Source organism: Chelonia mydas, chromosome 9, assembly GCF_015237465.2.
Source record: "Chelonia mydas isolate rCheMyd1 chromosome 9, rCheMyd1.pri.v2, whole genome shotgun sequence".
NCBI classification, from domain to species: Eukaryota; Metazoa; Chordata; order Testudines; family Cheloniidae; genus Chelonia; species Chelonia mydas.
This window is the reverse complement of record NC_057855.1, coordinates 54,042,831-54,063,985: the sequence shown is the minus strand read 5'-3', so window position 1 is coordinate 54,063,985 and position 21,155 is coordinate 54,042,831. Positions and strand designations below refer to the sequence as shown.

At 42.4% G+C, this 21,155-nt stretch overlaps 2 protein-coding genes across 11 annotated transcripts in view; one reads left to right on the top strand and one right to left on the bottom strand.

Moving 5' to 3' along the window:
- ATG4B (autophagy related 4B cysteine peptidase) overlaps positions 1 to 6,318 on the top strand; it is a 46,498-nt gene extending 40,180 nt beyond the window's left edge. For all 3 annotated transcript variants that reach the window (XM_043522452.1, XM_043522453.1, XM_043522454.1), the window contains one exon: positions 4,334 to 6,318. In XM_043522452.1, the coding sequence (XP_043378387.1) occupies positions 4,334 to 4,407 (74 nt within the window). In that variant the 3' untranslated portion in view covers positions 4,408 to 6,318. The remainder of the gene's footprint in view (positions 1 to 4,333) is intronic.
- DTYMK (deoxythymidylate kinase) overlaps positions 1 to 21,155 on the bottom strand; it is a 54,486-nt gene that overhangs the window by 27,249 nt on the left and 6,082 nt on the right. For 3 of the 8 annotated variants that reach the window (XM_037908072.2, XM_037908071.2, XM_043522457.1), the window contains exons 3-4: positions 16,458 to 16,548; positions 11,319 to 11,516 (exon numbers count right to left, since the gene is read on the bottom strand). In XM_037908072.2, the coding sequence (XP_037764000.1) occupies positions 11,319 to 11,516; positions 16,458 to 16,548 (289 nt within the window). Of the gene's footprint in view, positions 1 to 831; positions 1,383 to 7,643; positions 9,375 to 11,318; positions 11,517 to 16,457; positions 16,549 to 21,155 lie in introns of those variants that run through there. The other 5 variants (XR_005226646.2, XM_043522458.1, XM_037908073.2 and 2 more) reach the window with 5 other exon arrangements.

Sequence of the window (21,155 nt, the reverse complement as noted above, 5' to 3'; positions counted from 1 at the left end):
CCCGACTGCAACTTGAGACCATTACTCCTTGTCCTGTCATCTGCTATCACTGAGAATAGTCTAGATCCATCCTCTTTGGATCCACCTGTCAGGTAGTTAAAAGCAGCTATCAAATCCCCCCTCATTCTTCTCTTCCGCAGACTAAACAATCCCAGTTCCCTCAGCCTCTCCTCATAACTCATGTGTTCCAGTCCCCTAATCATTTTTGTTGCCCTTCGCTGGACTCTCTCCAATTTTTCCACATCCTTCTTGTAGTGTGGGGCCCAAAACGGAACACAGTACTCCAGATGAGGCCTCACCAATGTCGAATAGAGGGGAACGATCACATCCCTTGATCTGCTGGCAATGCCCCTACTTATATACCCCAAAATGCCATTGGCCTTCTTGGCAACAAGGGCACACTGTCGACTCATATCCAGCTTCTCGTCCACTGTCACCCCTAGGTCTTTCTCTGCAGAACTGCTGCCTAGCCATTCGGTCCCTAGTCTGTAGCGGTGCATTGGATTCTTCCATCCTAAGTGGAGGACTCTGCACTTGTCCTTGTTGAACCTCATCAGATTTCTTTTGGCCCAATCCTCCAATTTGTCTAGGTCCCTCTGTATCCTATCCCTACCCTCCAGCGTATCTACCACTCCTCCCAGTTTAGTGTCATCCGCAAACTTGCTGAGAGTGCAATCCACACCATCCTCCAGATCATTAATGAAGATATTGAACAAAACCGGCCCAAGGACTGACCCTTGGGGCACTCCGCTAGATACCGGCTGCCAACTAGACATGGAGCCATTGATCACAACCCGTTGAGCCTGACAATCTAGCCAACTTTCTACCCACCTTGTAGTGCATCCATCCAGCCCATACTTCTTTAACCAATTCTTGGCCATCATTAAGGAAGACCAGCTAGTTGCAAAAACGTTTCTAGCGCACGTTGGATGCGGCCAACATGGCAGCGTGCTCTATCTCCATGGTGGTGGTTTTGAGGAGGGCGTCTTGGCTCCATTTGTCTGGCTTTGGCCAACACTCCAGGGAGACATGCTCCTCCTCCTGCGGAACAAGGGCTTTCTTTACATCTTTCCTCCATTCCCTGTATTATTAAAGGTGCTGCTGAAGATAAAAAGGGAAAAACGAAATATTCTGATTGCTCCTACCAGACCCAGAGACATGATTCCCTTGCCTGTCCCAGCTGGCATGATGTCCTCCGGTGACCCTACCACTCACCCCATGCCATCTGTCACAAAACAGGGGTCACATCCTTCACCCTAATCCATGGATCCTACATCTCAAAGCATGGCTTCTTCATGGTTCCGGCACATAAAAGCATCTTGCTCAGAGGAGGTGCAGGGGGTACTACTGGACAGTAGAAAGCGTTCTACTAGTTCACCTACCTGCAGAAATGGAAGAGATTCCAGATATGGTGCCAGTCCAAGTCCTAATTCAGCCACCTTGCCAGTGATCCTGGACTATCTGTTATCCTTACAGAAGTTGGGTCTCTCTGTTGGCTTGCTGAAGGTTCACTTGGCAGCAACTGCTACCTTCCACCAGCAAATAGATGCTACTCAATCTTCTCACCCAACTATGAAGAGATTTCTGAAAGGTATAGCAAAACTTTTCCCACAACCCAAGACCCCTACTCCCTAATGAGACCTCGCCTAGTGCTAAAGGACTGACTAGATTGCCATTCGAACCCAGGCCACTTGTTCGTTAACTCACCTTTCCATGAAGATGGCGTTCCTCATCACCATCACTTATGCCAGAAGGATAGGGGAGATAGCAGCTTTGATGGCACATCCCCCATTTACAGTGTTCTTCCCGGACAAGGTCACGCTCAGAACACACCCGAAATTCACTCCCCAAATTACTTCTGCATTTCACATGTATCAACTCTTTCAACTCCCAATATTCTATCCAAAACCTCATATGGACAATAGGGAGGCCACCCTCCATATACTCTGGGAGAAGAGCTTTGGCCTTCTATTTAGGCAGGGTGAAGGCCTTCTGAAAATCTCCAAGACTCTCTTCCTTTCCGTTATGGATAAATCAAAGGTGCAGCGATGTCTGCTCAGACGTTGTCCAAATGGGTCTCTAGCTATATTAGACTCTGCCACCAATTGTGTGTGTGTGGGGGGGGGGGGGGAGGGTGTAACCCCCCCCATCTTCAATAGCCACACATTCCACAAGGGCAGTCTCCTCGTCGATCGCCTTCTCTAAGGGTATCCCCATATCCGAGAGATGCAGGGCAGCTACAAACCTCTGCGCATACCTTTGCAGAACAATATGCCATTCTGAGTGATTCAGCTTCAGACGCCCAATTCAGGGCCACTGTACTATCATCTGTATCAGACTTGACTCTAAAGTCCCAGCCTCCTGTGGTGGGTACTGGTTGGGAGTCACCTAGTGTGGAGCACCCATAGGGATGCTATTTGAAGACTAAGGTACTCACCTTGTGCAGTAACAATGGTTCAAGATGTGTCCCCCTATTGGTGCTCCATGACTGACCCTCTGACCGTTTATTTTGGCGTTCTCCATATGGCTCTGCGGTAGAGGAGGAATTGAGAGGGAAATGCCCATGCACGCTGACTAGACTCATGGCAGGTGGGGAGCCGCGTGTGCAGGACAGGCTGCTACTGAAATTCTCTGAAGAGCAGTGCAGGGATGCAGACACACCTATAGTGGAACACCCACAGGGGGACACATCTCAAAGAACCATTGTTACTGCACAAGGTGAGTAACTTCTTCTGCCAAGAGGAGTATCTGTGGACAAACATCTCTGTAGTTACCAGGAACTGGATGTGTCTTGTCATTTGTACCCTGTGCTCTTATCTATTTCTCTCTGCTGTGACACTCAGTTCTGTCACTGCCTTTCTCACAGCTTCCCTTAGCTCGCACTGTTCATTCCTCCTTCAAGAAAGCTTTTCCTTTCCCTTATTTTTAATCCTTCTCGGTTCAAATTTTCCCTATTTCCCATCTCTTGTTCCTCCCTAAAATGTTGGAATGGGCTGCTCACCTTCAGTTCTCCCTCCCCTTACCAATCCATTATTTTTTCTGCTCATCTTATTGCCATGGCCCTCACTAGAATTACTGATTTTGCTTGTGATTTAATTCAGTCTCACTTTGGTCTTACTGCAATCGTTGGCCTCCTTGAGATATTGGCTGCTTTTTCCCTTATTGCCTCAGTTGAGAGTACTTCCCCTTGGGTATTTTCTGTATTGATACATCCATGCTCTTGGTGCACATGTGGGCTCTCAATCTAGTTGCAATACTGTGGAAAGCAGTAATCATTGGGCTATTGTATGTGCTCCCTCATCCAACTGAATGTGCCACAACCCAGAGCCCCACCACTTCTTAGTTGACCTGTATCCTCTGTTCCTGCTGCGCAGTCAGCATTTCACTAGCTGTTGGTTACTCTGGTAAAACCTAAAACACACATTCTTGTTGCTTTAGATAGTGTTGGTCTCTGCAAGGTCCACTCTGTTCCACTTCTCTCCCCTCTCTGAGTTTTCCCCTATGATCAGCTCCAAATCTGGAGGGTTCAGTTGGCATGCCTACTGTAATGGTAAAACTGTCATAGACCAACACACACGCTGCCTTCAGTGCTTCTGTGCTGGGCATTCACTAATGCCTGCTCCATCAGCGTGGCCTGCACTCTTCAAATCAGTAGGGAACATGACTCTGCATCAGTTGCAGCTCCCTGATAGAGCTGGCCTCAGCTGAGTCAGTAACATCTGTGGTGTGGTGTTGCCCTTTCCTAGTGTTCTGGGTCAAAGGCATTAATAAAAGGAAATCTTTCGTCAACTCATGTTGGGATGTGTGACATCTCCTAATACTAGCGACAGAGGATTGAGTATGGTCCGTATAAAGCCTCAAGACAGCACTGGTCTACTCTTTCCAAAGATATGGTTGAACCCAGCCTCTCTTTAATCAGAACTCTCTCTATATTGTGTACAGCATATATATTTATGGGTGTATAGAGTCTATACATTTGACACTTCTACATACAGCCACCAGATGTTACAGCACAAGGTTGTGCCATATTAAGGCTATTAGACACAAACTATCCAGCGCTGAGGAACATACTATTTAGGGATAGCTAATATATTCTGTGCCACACAGACTGTAGGTGTAATGTGGATTGTCCATTGTTACTTGCTATTAAAGCATGCTCTATCCTCTTCTTCCCCCCTCCCCAAATCCCTCAGTCAGTCGTGCCCCCCGCTTCATATGCTTGACACCCATAATTTCCCCCTCATACAGCTTGGGCTGGTGAGTGGCTTTGGTGTAAATCTGTTTTAAGCAATGGGCACATTAAACAGAGGTGGTTTTGTCTTTTGTCTTTCAGACTCTTCTGATGCAGACAGGTTGGAAAGATTCTTTGACTCGGAGGATGAAGACTTTGAAATTTTATCTCTTTGAAAATAGACAGGAAACTGACTGCACGTCTGTTGTTTGGGGGTGGGGGGGGGGTGAAAGAAGTTCCTTCGAGCACCTGGGCCCTTACTGGTTTTCATAGGTGCTTGCTGACATCCCTGCCTCCCATCCATCCCAGCATTCTGTGCAGTCTGAAGCACAGTGTGCACTGTCTGCATTGGGATCAAGAAACAAGTCGTCATTAAGGCTTCAGTGGCCAGAGTCAGGATTTCTCAGTGCAAAACACATGCAAGAAGTGGATGCAGTGGTGCCTAGGAGTTCAGAGTTTTGTTTGTTACAGCAACAGCTCAACTGGCCCTCTAGGAATAACAGCAGAAACCCGACATGGAGCTAGACCCTTATGAGTACTTCCTAGTGATATTTAATAAGTGCTATTCCTCTTTTGAGAGGCAAAACCTATACTATTAGTTCCTTCCACAGCTTTCCTGCTTATGGCTGACTTGGGCTAAACTTAGATTTATGGAAAGCAATGTAAATTAATACCAGGCATGTCCGATACAGAGGCTCCAGCCCAGTAGTATGTGAGCTAGTCACCTGGATGGTCATGTTTTCCATAGTAATAGGCCACATGTTGTTGCTGATGCTTAATAGTAGTTGCAGTGGTTTCTCACAAACACAGTGCTGCCTGTCTTCTCACCATACCCAGAAGCTGCCTGCTCTTATAAAGGGCAATCTTCTCTCAGAGGTGAAGCACTTCCTCGATGTGGAAAACCTCATGGTAATGTCCAAGGTCTAAAGATGACAACCAAAAGGGGAGGAGAATCCCAGTTTAAATAAAAGGAATCTCACTGGATGAGTCCTCAAATCACCAAGGCTGTGAAAAAGATGGATTGACAACTATAGCAGTGAGGTGTCTTCATTAAAGTATCTGTTAAGAGAACCAGACAGAGTCCTGTGAGAGGTTGAGATGTTTTTAAATCTTAAGAGCCTGATGTTGCTTTTGATTTTTGGTGCCACAAAGCATCCATGTAGTGTGGTCACTCCTCCTGGGTTGATTGAATAGTTCCAGGTACTATTCCCATTGGACTCCCTGCATTCAAAATGATGTACAAGGGGGCTTGAAATTTAATTAGACATAGAATATATTTCTTAGCTGATTGGTACCATTTCACATGCTATTCTGCAACTTCCCTTTATGATGATTTAGTTGGGGATTGGGCCTGGTTTGAGCAGGAGGTTGGACTAGATGACCTCCTGAGGTCCCTTCCAACCCTGATATTCTATGATCCTTCTAGCACTGTGTGGCAAATGCATACTGTAGAAGCTAGGCCAAAGAAACCCATTTTAAGTGATCATCTGAAGATATCAGGAAAAAAAATGGTTGCCTAAAAAAGTTGATAGTTAAACATCAAACACAGTTGTACTGAAAACCTTGGAGTTACTTTAACTTTACATGAGCTTGCCTGTGGCCCATAATATCTATTTAGTAAAAATGAGAGCTGGATTGAAAACAGATGCATAGGAGAACTGAGTCCTGATGGGAGCCACCATAGAAGCTACTCAAGTCTTCTCCTTTCTCCAGGGCTGCTGCAGGTGGCAAATCCATGTTTGCAATGCATTTTCCTGCATTTGGGAACAGCACTTGTCAGTTGATGCTTTTGTACCCAGAAGGTATATAAACTGGCCGTAAATGCTGTCCTCCATGACAAGGCTGACTGACCTATTGATGTTAATCTCATTATCTGCCCCTAATCTCCCAGAGAGCCAGAGATTTTAACTCTTGAACCATGATGCTTCTGTCACTAAATTACTTGCTGCTTTCTCTCTGCTGCTGTTCCTCCTCATCTCTCTTGCATTAATTTTAAGGGGGGAGGGGAGATGGTGGAGGAAGTGGGGCTGTGCTCCATTCATCAACTGCTTTCAATTTGTATTTGAATAAACAAACTGAAAATCTTTTGTTTTTTAGTACTTATTTCTGAGGAGCAGCCCATGCTGTTATGGATGGGGAAGGTGTATTTTACCCCTTACTCCTTGTCCAGAGATTCTTATGCCATAGTACGGAAAACCCTTTTGAAGCAGTTCTAGGGCATCTAGTTTTAACCAGGCTTTGGGTGGCAAAAGTGGATGGGGCTAACCTGTTAAGAGATGTCAGGTGGTGCAAAGGGTATCTGATAGCCCACAGTGGAAGTAGGCCTAGCTAAGCTACCATGCCTCAAACATAGTTGAGAATCCTGGACTAGTTGGCTCGAATCCTTGTCAGGCTCAAGATAACTGAGCCATTTCCTGTATGCTTCCTTGGAAAGGGTTTTTTTTTTAAAAGGGGTGGGGTGGAAGAGACAGGAGAACATGAATGTGCTCTTCTCAACCTCAGGAGTCATCTTCCCTTACTGCAGTGCAAATGCCAGTCTCTTTACCTCCCAAAGTTATTGCAAGCTTCTGTAAGAATACAGGGCCTAGTCCTGGACTGCTAGAGCTTCTTAAAGAGAAACAAGTTGGTGAAAAATTCACCATCCTCCAATAAGCTTTAAAGGGAGATAACATGGGAAAGATGAAAGCATCCAGTGTAAGGACAAAATAAAGACCACTCTGTGCTTTTAAACTGCTCTAACACATGCAGTGCTTTCCTAAACACCTATCACTATGCTTATTTGCAGTACCAACAGCAAAGCTAGACTAGCAGCTACAGTCAGGATCCCATGTGTGCTACTTATTTTCTAGAACAGAGTTCTATGTTTTCATTTATAAAAATTAGGTTGCTAGTCCTCATGCCTACAATGATAACTTTAAAAATATGAAGTGTCCCATTTATCTCTCTGGGTGTTTAACTTTGAAGCCTAAAGATGACAATATCGGTACTTGACTATTTTACTGCTAATGATGATAGCAGTGCTGCTCTTCCCTTTTAAGGATCCAGATGCTGACAGGGATCCCTTTTAATCTGTTGTGACAAGGAATCTGGCTACAAAAGAGGGATATGAAATCATTTTTCCCAGCTACGTTTGCGTAGAGTCAGTTTAACCCTCACCCCTTTGGCTGTTCATAAATTCATCCTTAGAATAGCCTGTTCAGGCCGAGGAAGTATTACTCCCGTTTGCAGACAGGAACCGAAGTCAGAGAACAAAGTAACGTGCCTGAGGTCACATTAAGTTTGCAGAAGGGCTAGGACCCTAGGTCTCTGCTTCCCAGTCCTGTACCTCAGCCACACAGGCCCTCCTTTCTCAACAAACTTTATGGTAAAAATAAGTCTACTGCAGCAGATACTCTCAATAATGACACACAACTGTTATAAACAGACTTTAATTTAGCTATCAAAAGGAGAAGTCTGCAATAGACTCATACTTAAAGAAACAGTTCCAGTAAAACAGGAGTTTACCCAATTTCTTTCCATCATATTGTATCTTGTCAGCATAGCCTCATCTAAACTTTAGATCTCCATAGCTGAATTTCTGTGTCTGCTGGGTCAAGGAGTTCAACCCTAATTTCCAGCTAGCAGAAGAGAAACCTTTAGTGCCAGACATAACTAAGAGCTGCAGTGTTGACCTCTCGTCAAATGAGGTGAGCTGTTTCCAAAGTATATTAAACTAGTGTTCAACCTATCAAAAAGCCAACAGTTTAATAGAAATGCAGCATAAAATATAAACTGACTTGACAGATTTTTTTTGAAGTGATCCATAGATACAGAAACTAAAACCCTTCCAATATTTTAATTTTACATCCAATCAAGCCTCCTGCTTGATGTAAGAACACAGAAGACGCTATTCTAGAAATATCACCATGGAATCTGGTTTCAGCCAGGAAGGAGCTGAGAGAGTCAGGTAAGACCACAGTCCCTAGCAGGTGTGACATGCTGGGGCATTACCCACAAAACAAGGACATCAGGATCTGTAAAACAAGAAAGCCTAACTTTAAGGTGCTGACACGTTATCCTGGCTATGTAGGGAACTCAACTCAGTTTAAAGATAATTATGGTTTCAGTGTGCAGATCACCTTTCAAACCAGTCCCGTGCTATAGCAACCTACCTAGCCACGGTTCTTACTGGCACCCTCATCTGAGCACCTCACAATCTCTAATGTATTTATCCTCACAACGCCCCTATGAGATAGGAGTGACAGGTACTATTTTATAGCTGGGGAACTGAGGCCCAGAGACACTAATTGACCTTGTCCCAATGAAAGTCTGTAGCAGAGCAGGAAATTGAACCTAGGTCTCCCACATCCCAGACCGGTGTTTGAAACACTGGATCACCCTTCCGCTAAGGAAGAGTACAGCCTTGGGGTGATACTCTTCCAAAAGTGATTTCAAACCAGTTTACTTAAATAAATATTTGCTGCTGCTGCAAAAAAGGACACTAAAATAAAAGGCACTAATTTATTAGCAAGACTTCCATGAATTAAGAGTCTGAGTTAGTATGTTAAATAAGTTATGGGAAGGGGAGTCCCACAGGTATATGATTGTGAAAAGTGACAGTTCTCTAAGTACAAATGTAAAAAAAACCCTTTCCCCTTCTCTTGATTCACAACCCTATCCCTCCCCTCTGCTCCTCCTCAAGTCCCACTACCATAACTCAGCCTGGTAATTAGCCAACAGCTCCAGTTTTATACATTTTGTCATTGCTCCAGCACAAGGCTTGTGCCTGGATTATAGGAAGATTTACAAAAAAGTCTGCATTTATAAAATACATCAGGAAGATGGCTTGTAAGATCCAATTTACAGAGGAATTAGATAAAACCAGAGGTCTCCAAGGTATTTTTGGTCTATAAAAAACAATTCTCTGTGATCTAAACTGCAGCTATTAAAGGTGAAGGAGTCTGTCAGAGGAAGATCTGAGAGATGCCAGTTTCCCTTCAATCAGATCTGGAGCAGAATATGCTGCAGGAAGAGGATGGAATAAGAGCCAATTCTAGTTCCAGAGTTCTCCTATGGGCTTATTCTGAACCTCCTGCATGACCTCCTCAGTGAAAGACTTAATTTCATTATGCAACTCTTCAATGCTCTTCGAAGCATCAATTGTCTGTTTCCAAAATAAAAGCATTGTATTTAAAACATTTCTCAGTACCCAACACTTTCATTAGAGGAGAAAATAAGACAGTGACGTGTTTAGAAAGGGGAAGCCACTGACTGTCTTGGACTTATTTCCATCCTTTCCCCCACTATATTAAACCTTTTACATCAGCTATCGCTATTCCAAATTCATGAATCAAGGAGAATAGTGAAGAATGTTGAATTTTACCTCTTGTGCACAATTTCTGTCCTGGAATTGGAAGAGACAGAAATTGAATGCAGGGAAGAACACCTAACGAGTGTGGAGTGGCATGAGGGAAAACACAAACAGCTATTCATGAACAGGGTATGTTAGTGACAGAGGCTATTAGGCATTGGACCTAAGTTATTTTACAACCCCAGCTCTAAAGAAATCTCCTAGAGGATACAAATTTGACTATTATTTGGACAAAATGTTAATCCTTCACTGGGTGTGCAAAAGTTTTACTCTTGCTGGAGATGTGGGATGGGGATATGTACTCTCCAGCTGTTTTCTGAAACGTGAAGAGCTGAATTCAACAGAAATAATATGCTGCACTTGTATAGTGCTATCTAAGTGAGGATCTTGAAACATTAATGAATTAAGCCTCATCATACCCCTGTAAAGTATAAAAATAATATCCCCATTCTAGAACTGAAGAAACTGGGACACACCAGTCTAGCTTAGCCTATCTTCCAATGCACCGCCCCTGTTGCAGGAGACACTGTTTAACTCTCATTTCTATAAAGAAGGGTGGTCAAATAAAGGAAATCTACTGTCCAAGTGAAACACCAATGTGCTAGTATCTATTAAACAGACATTCCAGACCACCATTAAGCCAGGAAATTATGGCGTTTTTGCAATTTGGAGCAAAACAGTTGAGTTTTAAAAGACAATCTGATGACTTTTCGCTCAAATTGCTGCTCACTCATTGCTACAAATCTATGGTAATTGGTAAGGTCAACACATTTCCATGGCTTTAGACTATTTAGACAATGAGCAGAATGAAGTTAGCACTTGATGGATGAATTGTTACAAGAGATACTGATTTTGTTTCTTTATAAATGACCTAATCCTGGAACGCACAAGGTAGAGATGGAAACTGGCACGTAAAAAATTCTCAGATCACTAAATCCACGGTTAACAGATGGGTTTAGAGTTGAGCTGAGTGAACAATTCACAGTAGTTTATCCAGCCTTGTTTTCTCCTCATCCACAAACAGATTGCAGTTTCCTCAATGTATTTATTATTTGAAAGTATTCAACTTGCTTTTAAATCTACACTTGACTGTGAACAGTTCTCTGTGAGTGGCTGATATTCTATCCAGTGATCACTGTAATACCTTTAACAGCTTACATATTGACTTTATAAGAATATACAGACCGATTTTCAAAACCATTTTAGGAACACTTGACACTATTTCAGGCTCTGTTCAGTGCTTAGAGTTGTTGTTCTGCAAAAACTGACATTTTGCTGATACTTGAGACTGGAACTCTAGCTGACCAGTAGATCCAGACCAAGGAAATGCAGGTCACCATCTGCATGAATGGGAAGTCAGGTTTTCAAGGCAGTTGTACATAATTAACCACATTTTTAAAAAATACAGAATTTAACAGTAGTTTAATATCTGCTGAAATGATCACTTACTTTTTTGACCTAGTTTTATATCAACTTGATAGCTTATTGTTCCAGTCATTCAAATGGTGAGTTGCAATTCCTGCATCCTAACTATATGAGAAGATCAAGATGGCATCTCCCTGTGACTGTGCTACACTGAAGACAAAACTGCTACAATGTTTAATTTCAAGGATTAGAAAACCCTTTACATTATAGAACAGTTTTTCCTTGAAGTAGGCTCCAAAAGATAAAATCTTGAGAAGTTTAGTTTTAATTCATTGGCCCATCTAGAGCCTTCCTGGAAGGTTATTCCCTTACCTTCCAGTTTAAAGTCTTGTCCTTTATCAGATGGTAGTAGTTCTGTAGAACTTTCTCCTGGAAGGAGCTGTTCTCATAGCGTTCGTTTCCGAAGTCCCCTCGTTTTGCTGCCTCCAATGTGCTCAACTGAAGAAATAGGATCAAATCTGGCTTTGGAAGCCCTACATCAGGCTGTTTGCACCAATCCAAGGAGAAATTCTGTCCAAAGTGAGAAGGAGAAATAAATCGGAGATGGAAGAAAAATCAATGAAAATGAGAAAAAGCAGATCAACAAGAGACCAGAAGGAAAAGTACTACTAACAAGTGGACCAGATTCTCATTTGGTGTAAATCAATGTAGCTCCATTGACTTCAAAGGAGCTATGCCAATTTACACCAGCTGAGAATAGCCCAGTTTATGTGTACTAGAAAAGACACCCCAAATACTTATGGCCTCATCATCAGAGGTGCTGTGCACCTGTAGCTCTCACTAAAGTCAACATGAACTACAGGTGCTCAGCACCTCAGCAAATGAGATCACAGACACTTAAACGCGGAGTCACTTTTTCAAATAATTACATAGACATTAAAAAGGCCCAGGTAGTTCTATCCAACAAATAGCTGCTTTTTCATGAAAGCACTCTTTACCACTCTGAAATCTTTACCAAAACAGTATTTCTATGCCCAGGCAGACAGTGTTAGAAAATGCATGGCTTGCCATGTTCACTGATCTAGCCAGAGAACATCTTTTAGAGCATCTTTGCTAATATAGTACTTATTTTTAAGAAAGGGGGAAAAAAAGTGATCCAAGAAATTACAGGCCTGTTAGTTTGACCTCAATTGTATACAAGGTCTTGGAACAAATTTGGAAAGAGTAAGTAGTTAAGGACATAGACGTAAATGGTAACTGAGATAAAACACAATATGTTTTTACAAAAGCTAAATCATGCCAGACCAACCTGATCTTTCTTTAAGATAACAGAATCTTTTTTAGACAAAGGACATGTAATCTACCACTTCAGTAAGCTATTTGATACAGTTCCACATGGGAAATTATTAGTTACATTAGAGAAGATGGGGATTAATACAAGAATCTAAAGGTGGATAAGGAACTGGTTAAAGGAGAGATTACAACGCGTCATGCTGACAGGTGAATGGTCAGACTGGAGGGAGGTTACTAAGGAGTTCCTCGGGGATTGGTCCTGGGACCAATCTTATTTAACATTTTCATTCACGACCATGGCACAAAAAGTGGAAGTGTGGTAATAAAATTTCCAGATGACACAAAGTTGAGAGGTATTGCCGATAGAGAGGAGGACTGGATTATCATACAAGAAGAATTGGATGATCCTGAAAACTGTAGTAATAGAAATGGGATGAAATTTAATAGTGCAAAGTCATGCACTTAGGAACTATCAATAAGAATTTTTGCTATAAGCTGGGGACTTATCAATTGGAATCAACAGGAGGAGGAGAAAGGTCTGTGTGTATTAGTTGATCAAAGGATGACTATGAGCAGCCAATGTGATGCGGCTGTGAAAAAAGCTAATGCATCAGGCAAAGTATTTCCAGTAGAGATAAGCAGTGTTAGTACCATTATACAAGGCACCGGTGAGACCTCATCTAGAATACTGTGTGCAATTCTGGTCTCCCATGTGTAAGAAAGATGAATGCAAACTGGAACAGCTGTAGTACAACTGTAGTTCACGAAAGCTTATGCTCAAATAAATTGGTTAGTCTCTAAGGTGCCACACAAGTACTCCTTTTCTTTTTGTGAATACAGACTAACATGGCTGCTACTCTGAAACCTGAGTTACTACAGTGAATTCTTTCTCAAGAGTCTGGCTGGTGAGTCTTACCCACATGCTCAGGGTCTGCTTGCCATGTTTGGGGTCAGAAAAGAATTTCCTCCCAGGCCAGATTGGCAGAGACTCTGGGGATTTTTCACCTTCCTTTGAAGCATGGGTCACAGGTGACTTGCAGGTGTAAACTAGAGTAAATGGTGGATTCTCTGTAACTTGAAGTCTTTAAATCATGATTTGAAAACTTCAGTACCTCAGCCAGACATTATGGTTCTGTTATAGGAGTGGGTGGGTGAGGTTCTGTGCTCTGTGATGTGCAGGAGGTCAGACTAGCTGATCACAATGGTCCATTCTGGTCTTGAAATCTATGAGTTGCTAAAGATGGTAGAAAGTCAATTAGTTAAACCAGATATCGGCAAACTTTGGCCCCCGGCGGGCCAGGCCGGTTTGTTTACCTGCCGCATCCGCAGGTTCCGCCGATCGCAGCTCCCACTGACTGCGGTTCGCCACTCCAGGCCAATGGGATCTGCGGGAAGCAGCAGCCAGTACATCCCTCAGCCCGCGCCGCTTCCCGCAGCCCCCATTGGCCTGGAGCAGCGAACCGCGGTCAGTGGGAGCTGTGATCGGCCCAACCTGAGGACGCGGCACGTAAACAAACTGGCCCGGCCTGCCAGGGAGCTTATCTTGGTGGGCCGTGGGCCAAAGATTGCCGATCCCTGAGTTAAACCTACAAAGCTTTTGGGCCTCACTTACAAATATCAATCCTTTCATTAGTCTCCTTGAAGATTTCAGGGCTGGAGGCAAATTCTTAAATAGCCTTCAGTTTCTCTGGGCTAGCAGAGCAGATGAAGGTCTTGAATGAACGACTCTTCTAAGCAGAAGTGAGTAGTAATTACCATAAATTAGGGCTGTCGAACAATTAAAAAAATTTATCGCGATTAATCGTGTGATTTATCACACCGTTAAACAATAGAATACCATTTATTTAAATATTTTTGGATGTTTTCTACATTTTCAAATACAGCGGACCCTCACTAGAACGCACATCGCTATAGTGCGGATTCGCATATAGCGCGGTCGCAGCGATGGATCCCAAATTTAAATATTTAAATTGGGATCCATGGTAATGCGGTCCCCGCGTTAACGTGGTCCCACGCATGGATCCTGAACCCCGCGTTCTAGCGAGGGTCCAGTGTATGCGGATTTCAATTACAACACAGAATACAAAGTGTACAGTGCTCACTTTGTATTTATTTTTGATTACAAATATTTGCACTGTAAAAAACAAAAGAAACTGTATTTTTAATTCACCTAATATAAGTACTGTAGTACAATCTCTTTATCATGAAAGTTGAACTTACAAATGTCAAATTATGTACAAAAAAAATAACTGCATTCAAAAATCAAACAATGTTAAACTTTAGAGCTGTGAAGGTTTTGCCCACTCTGAACTCTAGGGTACAGATGTGGGGACCTGCATGAAAAACCCCCAAGCTTATTTTTACCAGCTTAGGTTAAAACTTCCCCAAGGTACAAACTATTTTACCTTTTGTCCCTGGACCTTATTGCTTCCACCACTGAGCGTCTAACAAATATAACAGGGAAAGAGCCCACTTGGAAACGTCTTTTCCCCAAAATCCCCCCCAAGCCCTACACTCCCTTTCCTGGGGAAGGCTTGATAAAAAATCCTCACCAATTTGCATAGGTGAACACAGACCCAAACCCTTGGATCTTAAGAACAATGAAAAAGCAATCAGGTTCTTAAAAGAAGAATTTTAATTAAAGAAAAAGTAAAAGAATCACCCCTATAAAATCAGGATGGTAAATACCTTACAGGGTAATCAGATTCAAAACATAGAGAATCCCTCTAGGCAAAACCTTAAGTTACAAAGAGACACAAAAACAGGAATATACATTCCATTCAGCAGAACTTATTTTATCAGCTATTTAAACAAAACAGAATCTAACGCATATCTAACTAGATTGCTTATTAACCCTTTACAGGAGTTCTGACCTGCATTCCTGCTCTGGTCCCGGCAAAAGACAACAGAGACAGAGAGAACTCTTTGTCCCCCCCCCCTCCAGCTTTGAAAGTATCTTGTCTCCTCATTGGTCATTTTGGTCAGGTGCCAGCGAGGTTGTCTTAGCTTCTTAACCCTTTACAGGTGAAAGGGTTTTTCCTCTGGCCAGGAGGGATTTAAAGGTGTTTACCCTTCCTTTTATTTTTATGACAAGAGCCTACAAGTCCACTCAGTCCAACTTCAGCCAATCGCTCAAACAAACAAGTTTGGTTACATTTGCAGGAGATAATGGTGCCTGCTTCTTGTTTACAATGTCACGTGAAAGTGCGAACAGGCGTTTGCTTAGCACTGTTGTAACCGGTGTCGCAAGATATTTACGTGCCAGATGCGCTAAAGATTCATATGTCCCTTAATGCTTTAACCACCATTCCAGAGGATATGCATCCATGCTCATGATGGGTTCTGCTCGATAATGATCCAAAGCAGAGAGGACCGATGCATGTTCATTTTCATCATCTGAGTCAGATGCCACCAGCAGAAGGTTGATTTTCTTTTTTGGTGGTTCAGGTTGTGTCATTTCTGCATCTGAATGTTGCTCTTTTAAGACTTCTGAAAGCATGCTCCACACCTCATCCCTCTCAGATTTTGGACGGCACTTCAGATTCTTAAACTTTGGATCGAGTGCTGTAGCTATTTTAGAAATCTCACATTGGTACCTTCTTTGCATTTTGTCTAATCTGCAGTGACTGTTCGTAAATCAAACAACATGTGCTGGGTCATCATCCGAAACTGCTATAATATGAAATATATGGCGGAATGCAGGTAAAACAGAGCAGGGGACATACAATTCTCCCCAAAGGAGTTCAGTCACAAATTTAATTAACACATTTTTTTTTTAAACGAACATCATCAGCATGGAATGGTGGCTGAAGCATGATGGGGCATATGAATGTTTAGCATATCTGGCACTTAAATACCTTGCAACACCGGCTACAAAATGCCATGCGAACATATTAAGGCACTTTCAGGTAACAGTGTAAATAAGAAGCGGGCACCATTATCTCCTGCAACTGTAACGAAACTTGTTTGTTTGAGCGATTGACTGAACAGGTAGTAGCACTTAGTGGACATGTAGGGTCTAAAGTTTTACATTGTTTTGTTTTTGAGTGCAGTTATATAACAAAAAAAAATCTGCATTTGTAAGTTACACTTTCAGGATAGAAATTGCACTACAGTACTTGTGTGAGGTGAACTGAAAAATACTATTTCTTTTGTTTATCATTTTTACAGTGCCTTTCCAATTAGACACAGACACTGCCTTTCTGTTCATTCACTCACCTCTTTGGCACTTGTGAAGGCCACCCCGGAAAAGGCGTATCTGTCCACCACTAGAGTGATGCCTTGATTTAACTTCTCTTTAATCAACGGCCTGAACAACAACAAAAAGAAGAGACACGTTACACTCCATTGTACCCAGGCAGAAATGCAAACAACTCAACACAGAGGACACAGTAGGTGGGCTCTTTTCAATTAGTTGATGCACTTTGCTATAGTGATCTCTAGCAACTGTAGGGGTTACAGCAGTTTATCAGTCGAAGTGTGATTTTTGTTTTTAAGCTCCGTCACCCACAGTCTCTCAACGCTCCGAAAATCTCCTCCAACCTTGTTGCATCACTATCCTTCCAGCCAAGGAGGAATGGATGGTACTCTTTTCTGAGACAGACAGTTCTGCAGGAAGGGTGCTTGCTGTGGCTGCTGATGCCTGAAACAATGCTACTTTCATCCTGCCCTTTATTAGGGCCTGAACAAATAACCTTCCATCGCCCAGTGTAAAAAGCAAGTTCCAGAGGCACAAACCCCAAGTCTCCTGCACGGCAATGCAGAGCACTAGTTCATCCAGTTAAATGACCTATGGAGAAAGTCAGAGCCAAGCTGAAAGTATCCACAGAATTGGGACCAAACAAGTGGTTTAGTTCAATTTTTCTATTTAGTGTAGCAGATACAATACAGGACTGTGTGTCTCTTGGGCAAGAAATCACTTGAACTTCACCCAAAATGGACAATAATGTGTCAAGACTCACTCATCTGTCTTCCATGCTGAGAATTCTGGCATGTTCTCAATCTGCTTGGCATTAGATAAGAATGAGCTACCACCAGCCTCAGCAGGATCAGAAAAGCCTTTGGAAAATGCAGCTTTTAAAACGTGAAACATATTTGCTATTTTACAGATTTCGAGCTAACAGCACGACTTTTCACAAATTTAAACCATTACACTTGAAAAGTCTGGTTTGGCTAAAACCCTACATCATTCTACCACTTATTGCACAAAAGGAGTAGCATCCAGGATGAACTGTCAATAGGAGATCATATTAAAGGCAGTACCCACTCTCTGTAATAAATAGTGTAGTGCATTCTTCCTCAAAAAGCAAGAGAGCTGAAGCTTAACTTGAAAAATGAAGGGAAGAACACCAGTTCTTTAAGAGCATCTCAGCAGCAAGAGATTTAGTGAGACTGCACTCTAAGGCTTCAATTCTGCAATTGGATCCATGTGAGAGCAGGGACTAAGAATGTTTTACCCTCTGATGCCAGGAAGCAGATATGGGGGCTGATCCTGAGAGTTCTCACACTACATTAATTTCAAGGGGAGTTAAGGGGTCTCAGCACATAGAAAATCAGGCCAGATCCTGTAACAAGCTCTCCATTGGTGGACCCCATGTATGCCCAGAGACCCACTGCAATCAACGGGCCTCCACACAAGTGCCAGTGTCTGCCTGCGGAGAGCTCATTGCAGCCTTGGGGCCCTATTTCAGTTCAAATGTAGGCACCAAAGTTTGGAAGTTTTAGCCTGGGGGAGTTTGTTCCAAAGAGGTGTTAAGCACCTGCTGCTCTCACTGAACTTCTAATGAGAGACGCTCAGCATCAAGTCATAAGCTTGCAATAGCATTTGTTAGGTGGCAGAGCAGTGAACCGCTCACGAATGAGCAGTTCTTACATTTTCTTCTTATATATGGATGTTGAAGTAGAAAGCTGTCCCTGGGCCACTCCCGCCCCTCTTAAATCACTCAGAAGTTTTATCACAATTTCCCTTGATCAAAGTTCAGGGAGTATGACTCAATCAGAAATCCTAGGGACTGGTCAGAATCATGTTGAATGTTGTTAACCATGAATTTTATCATCATATAGGACAGTCGCATAATACATGATTTAGAAGGGAAATGGCATTTTTTAATTGTATGAAAAACACAGAATCCATGCCCTAGCTCCTTACAACCATGCCACTTATGCCAAGCTCCACTGGGAGAAGCTGTGGTTCTCTGTGGCTGCCACAGAGACACATTTACTCACTCAGCGCTCTTCTCTGAGCTCAATCCACCCTGTGATTGTCGCTGTTCCCTCTGCTTAAGAACAGGCAGAGGAAATACAACAACAGACCTGGTAACATTAAAGAAATATTCCCACACCATAGGCAGGCATCTGGCCCCCCCAAAAGATTAATAGACTAGATCAGGGATTCAGAACAGATACTCTTAATATTGTTCCAGGCTGCTCTTAAGAATGTCGATCAGATCATACTGGGAGATGACTCTGTGGTACACACAGAAGTGGTAGGAGGAGGAGACTACCAAAACCAAATTCACTTTCACCTATAGTTGAGCTTTCAACTAAGATTTCAAGAGATTAACAAGGTAACATGTTAATCCACTGTGTGATGGAGTCTCCTAAAACCTCATGTAAGGTCTAAGGCCTTTTTCTGCAGCCACATAAGGAGAGCAGCCAAGAAGCGGAAAGTCACATCCTCACCTTCCTTTTAAGTTATATCAAAACAATGTAATATTGGGCTGTTAAGAAGGCACCCCTACTAATAGTACCCACCAAGGAATCTCTTAAGATGTTTAAAGAAAATTTTGTTTGACGGCATTCTGTCTGGCAAGGAATCACTTATCAACAGTTTGGGTATGAAATCTCTACTTCTTTATTGTTTTGCCTTCAGGATCCCTACTTCTCTATTGTTTATCTGCATGGTTTCTATCTGTTATATAACTAATTTTGCTAGGTGTAAATCAACTATGGTGGTGAGCTGTGATTGGTTAAAGATATTTTCATAATGGGCTAGGATTGGTGAAAGATACATTTTTGTAGTACTTTAGTTTAAAATGATTGGTTAAGGCACAGCTAAGCAGGATTCAAGTTTCACTATATAGACTGGGGTCCAAAAGGAAGTTCTTTGGAACCAACTCCAGGACACAGCCCCAAGATCAGAGCTGCCAGATCTCAACAGCCTGCCAATCACACCATGCAGAAGCTGCAGTCCCCGGATGATCTGATCCTGACTGGCCATCAGGAAAAGAAGGAGATTTCTTGGGAGTGGTGTGCATTGTATTCTTAGCATGTGCATTCTGTTTTGGTGATTGTTAATAAATAGAGGTTAAGGATATTGCTGTGTAAGGCTCTTTCACTGATAAATGACCATGCAAACCCACAGAAGAGCCCTGAGCCCTAGGAACTGGGTATGGATGGCCCTGAGCCCTAGGAACTGGCTAAAGGTAGGTGCCTTTTGCCTGGAACCCTAGGAACTGGGAAAGGGTTGAGGTGCCTAAGTCAACCGGATTATGCCTTGAGCCCTAGGAACTGGGTGAAGGTGAGTGCCCTAGAGCGTGCAGGTAACAAATCTGGTGGAGAATGCAGGCATTCTATGGTCATTTAGACTGAACTGATAGAGCTTCACACAGTAAATAACTGTAGAAAAGTAATAGCAGCAGAATACCTTTGCATTTTGTCAATAAGGGTCGCTACCTACTTGACAGAATGACCATTCTGAAGCTTCAGGAGGGAACAAAGCAAAAGAAAAGGAGCAGGAGAGGTGAGGGTTAGCTGAAGAGCCCACCTTCCTTGCTAAATGGATAGCAGAACAAGGTCCGTGCCCATGAGGACAAGATTCTTTCCAGGGGAGGGATGTCCTTGAGTCTGCCTGTAAGGGGTTTAAAGTAGGTCTGTTGATTAATCACAGTTAACTCACATGATTAACTAAAAAAAATTAATTGCGATTAATTGCACTGTTAAACAATAGAATACCAACTGACACTTATTAAATATTTTTGATGTTTTTCTACTTTTTCAAATATATCGATTTCAATTACAACACAGAATACAAGTGTACAGTGCTCACGTTATATTATTTTTTATTACAAATATTTGCACCGTAAAAAACAAGATATTGTATTTTTCAATGCACCTCATACAAGTACTGTAGTGAAATATTTTTATCATGAAAGTGTAACTTACAAATGTAGGGTTTTTTGTTACATAACTGCACTCAAAAACAAAACAATGTAAAACTTTAGAGCCTACAAGTCCACTCAGTCCTACTTCTTGTGCAGCCAATTGCTAAGACAAACAAGTCTGTTTACATTTACGGGAGATAATGCTGCCCACTTCTAAATTACACCACCTGAAAGTGAGAACAGGCTGTCACATTGCACTGTTGTAGCTGGCATTGCAAGATATTTACGTGCAAGATGAGCTAAAGATTCATATGCCTCTTCCTGCTTTGGCCATCGTTCCAGAGGACATACTTCCATGCTGATGACGCTTATTAAAAAAAAAATTGCATTAATTAAATTTGTGACTTAACTCCTTGGGGAAGAATTGTATGTTTCCTGCTCTGTTTTATCCACATTCTGCCAAATATTTCATGTTAGAGCAGTCTCGGATGATGACCCACCACATGTTGTTCATTTTAAGAACATTTTCACTGCAAATTTCACAAAATGCAAAAGAAGATACCAATGTGAAATTTCTAAAGATAGCTACAGCACTTGACCCAAGATTTATGAATCTGAAGAGCCTTCCAAAAATCTGAGAGGGATGAGATGTGGAGCACGCTTTAGAAGTCTTAAAAGAGCAACATTCTGATGCAGAAACTACAGAACCCACCAAAAAAGAAAATCAACCTTCTGCTGGTAGCATCTGATTCAGATGATGTAAATGAACATGCATCGGTCCGCACTGCTTTGGATCGTTATCGAGAAGAACCTG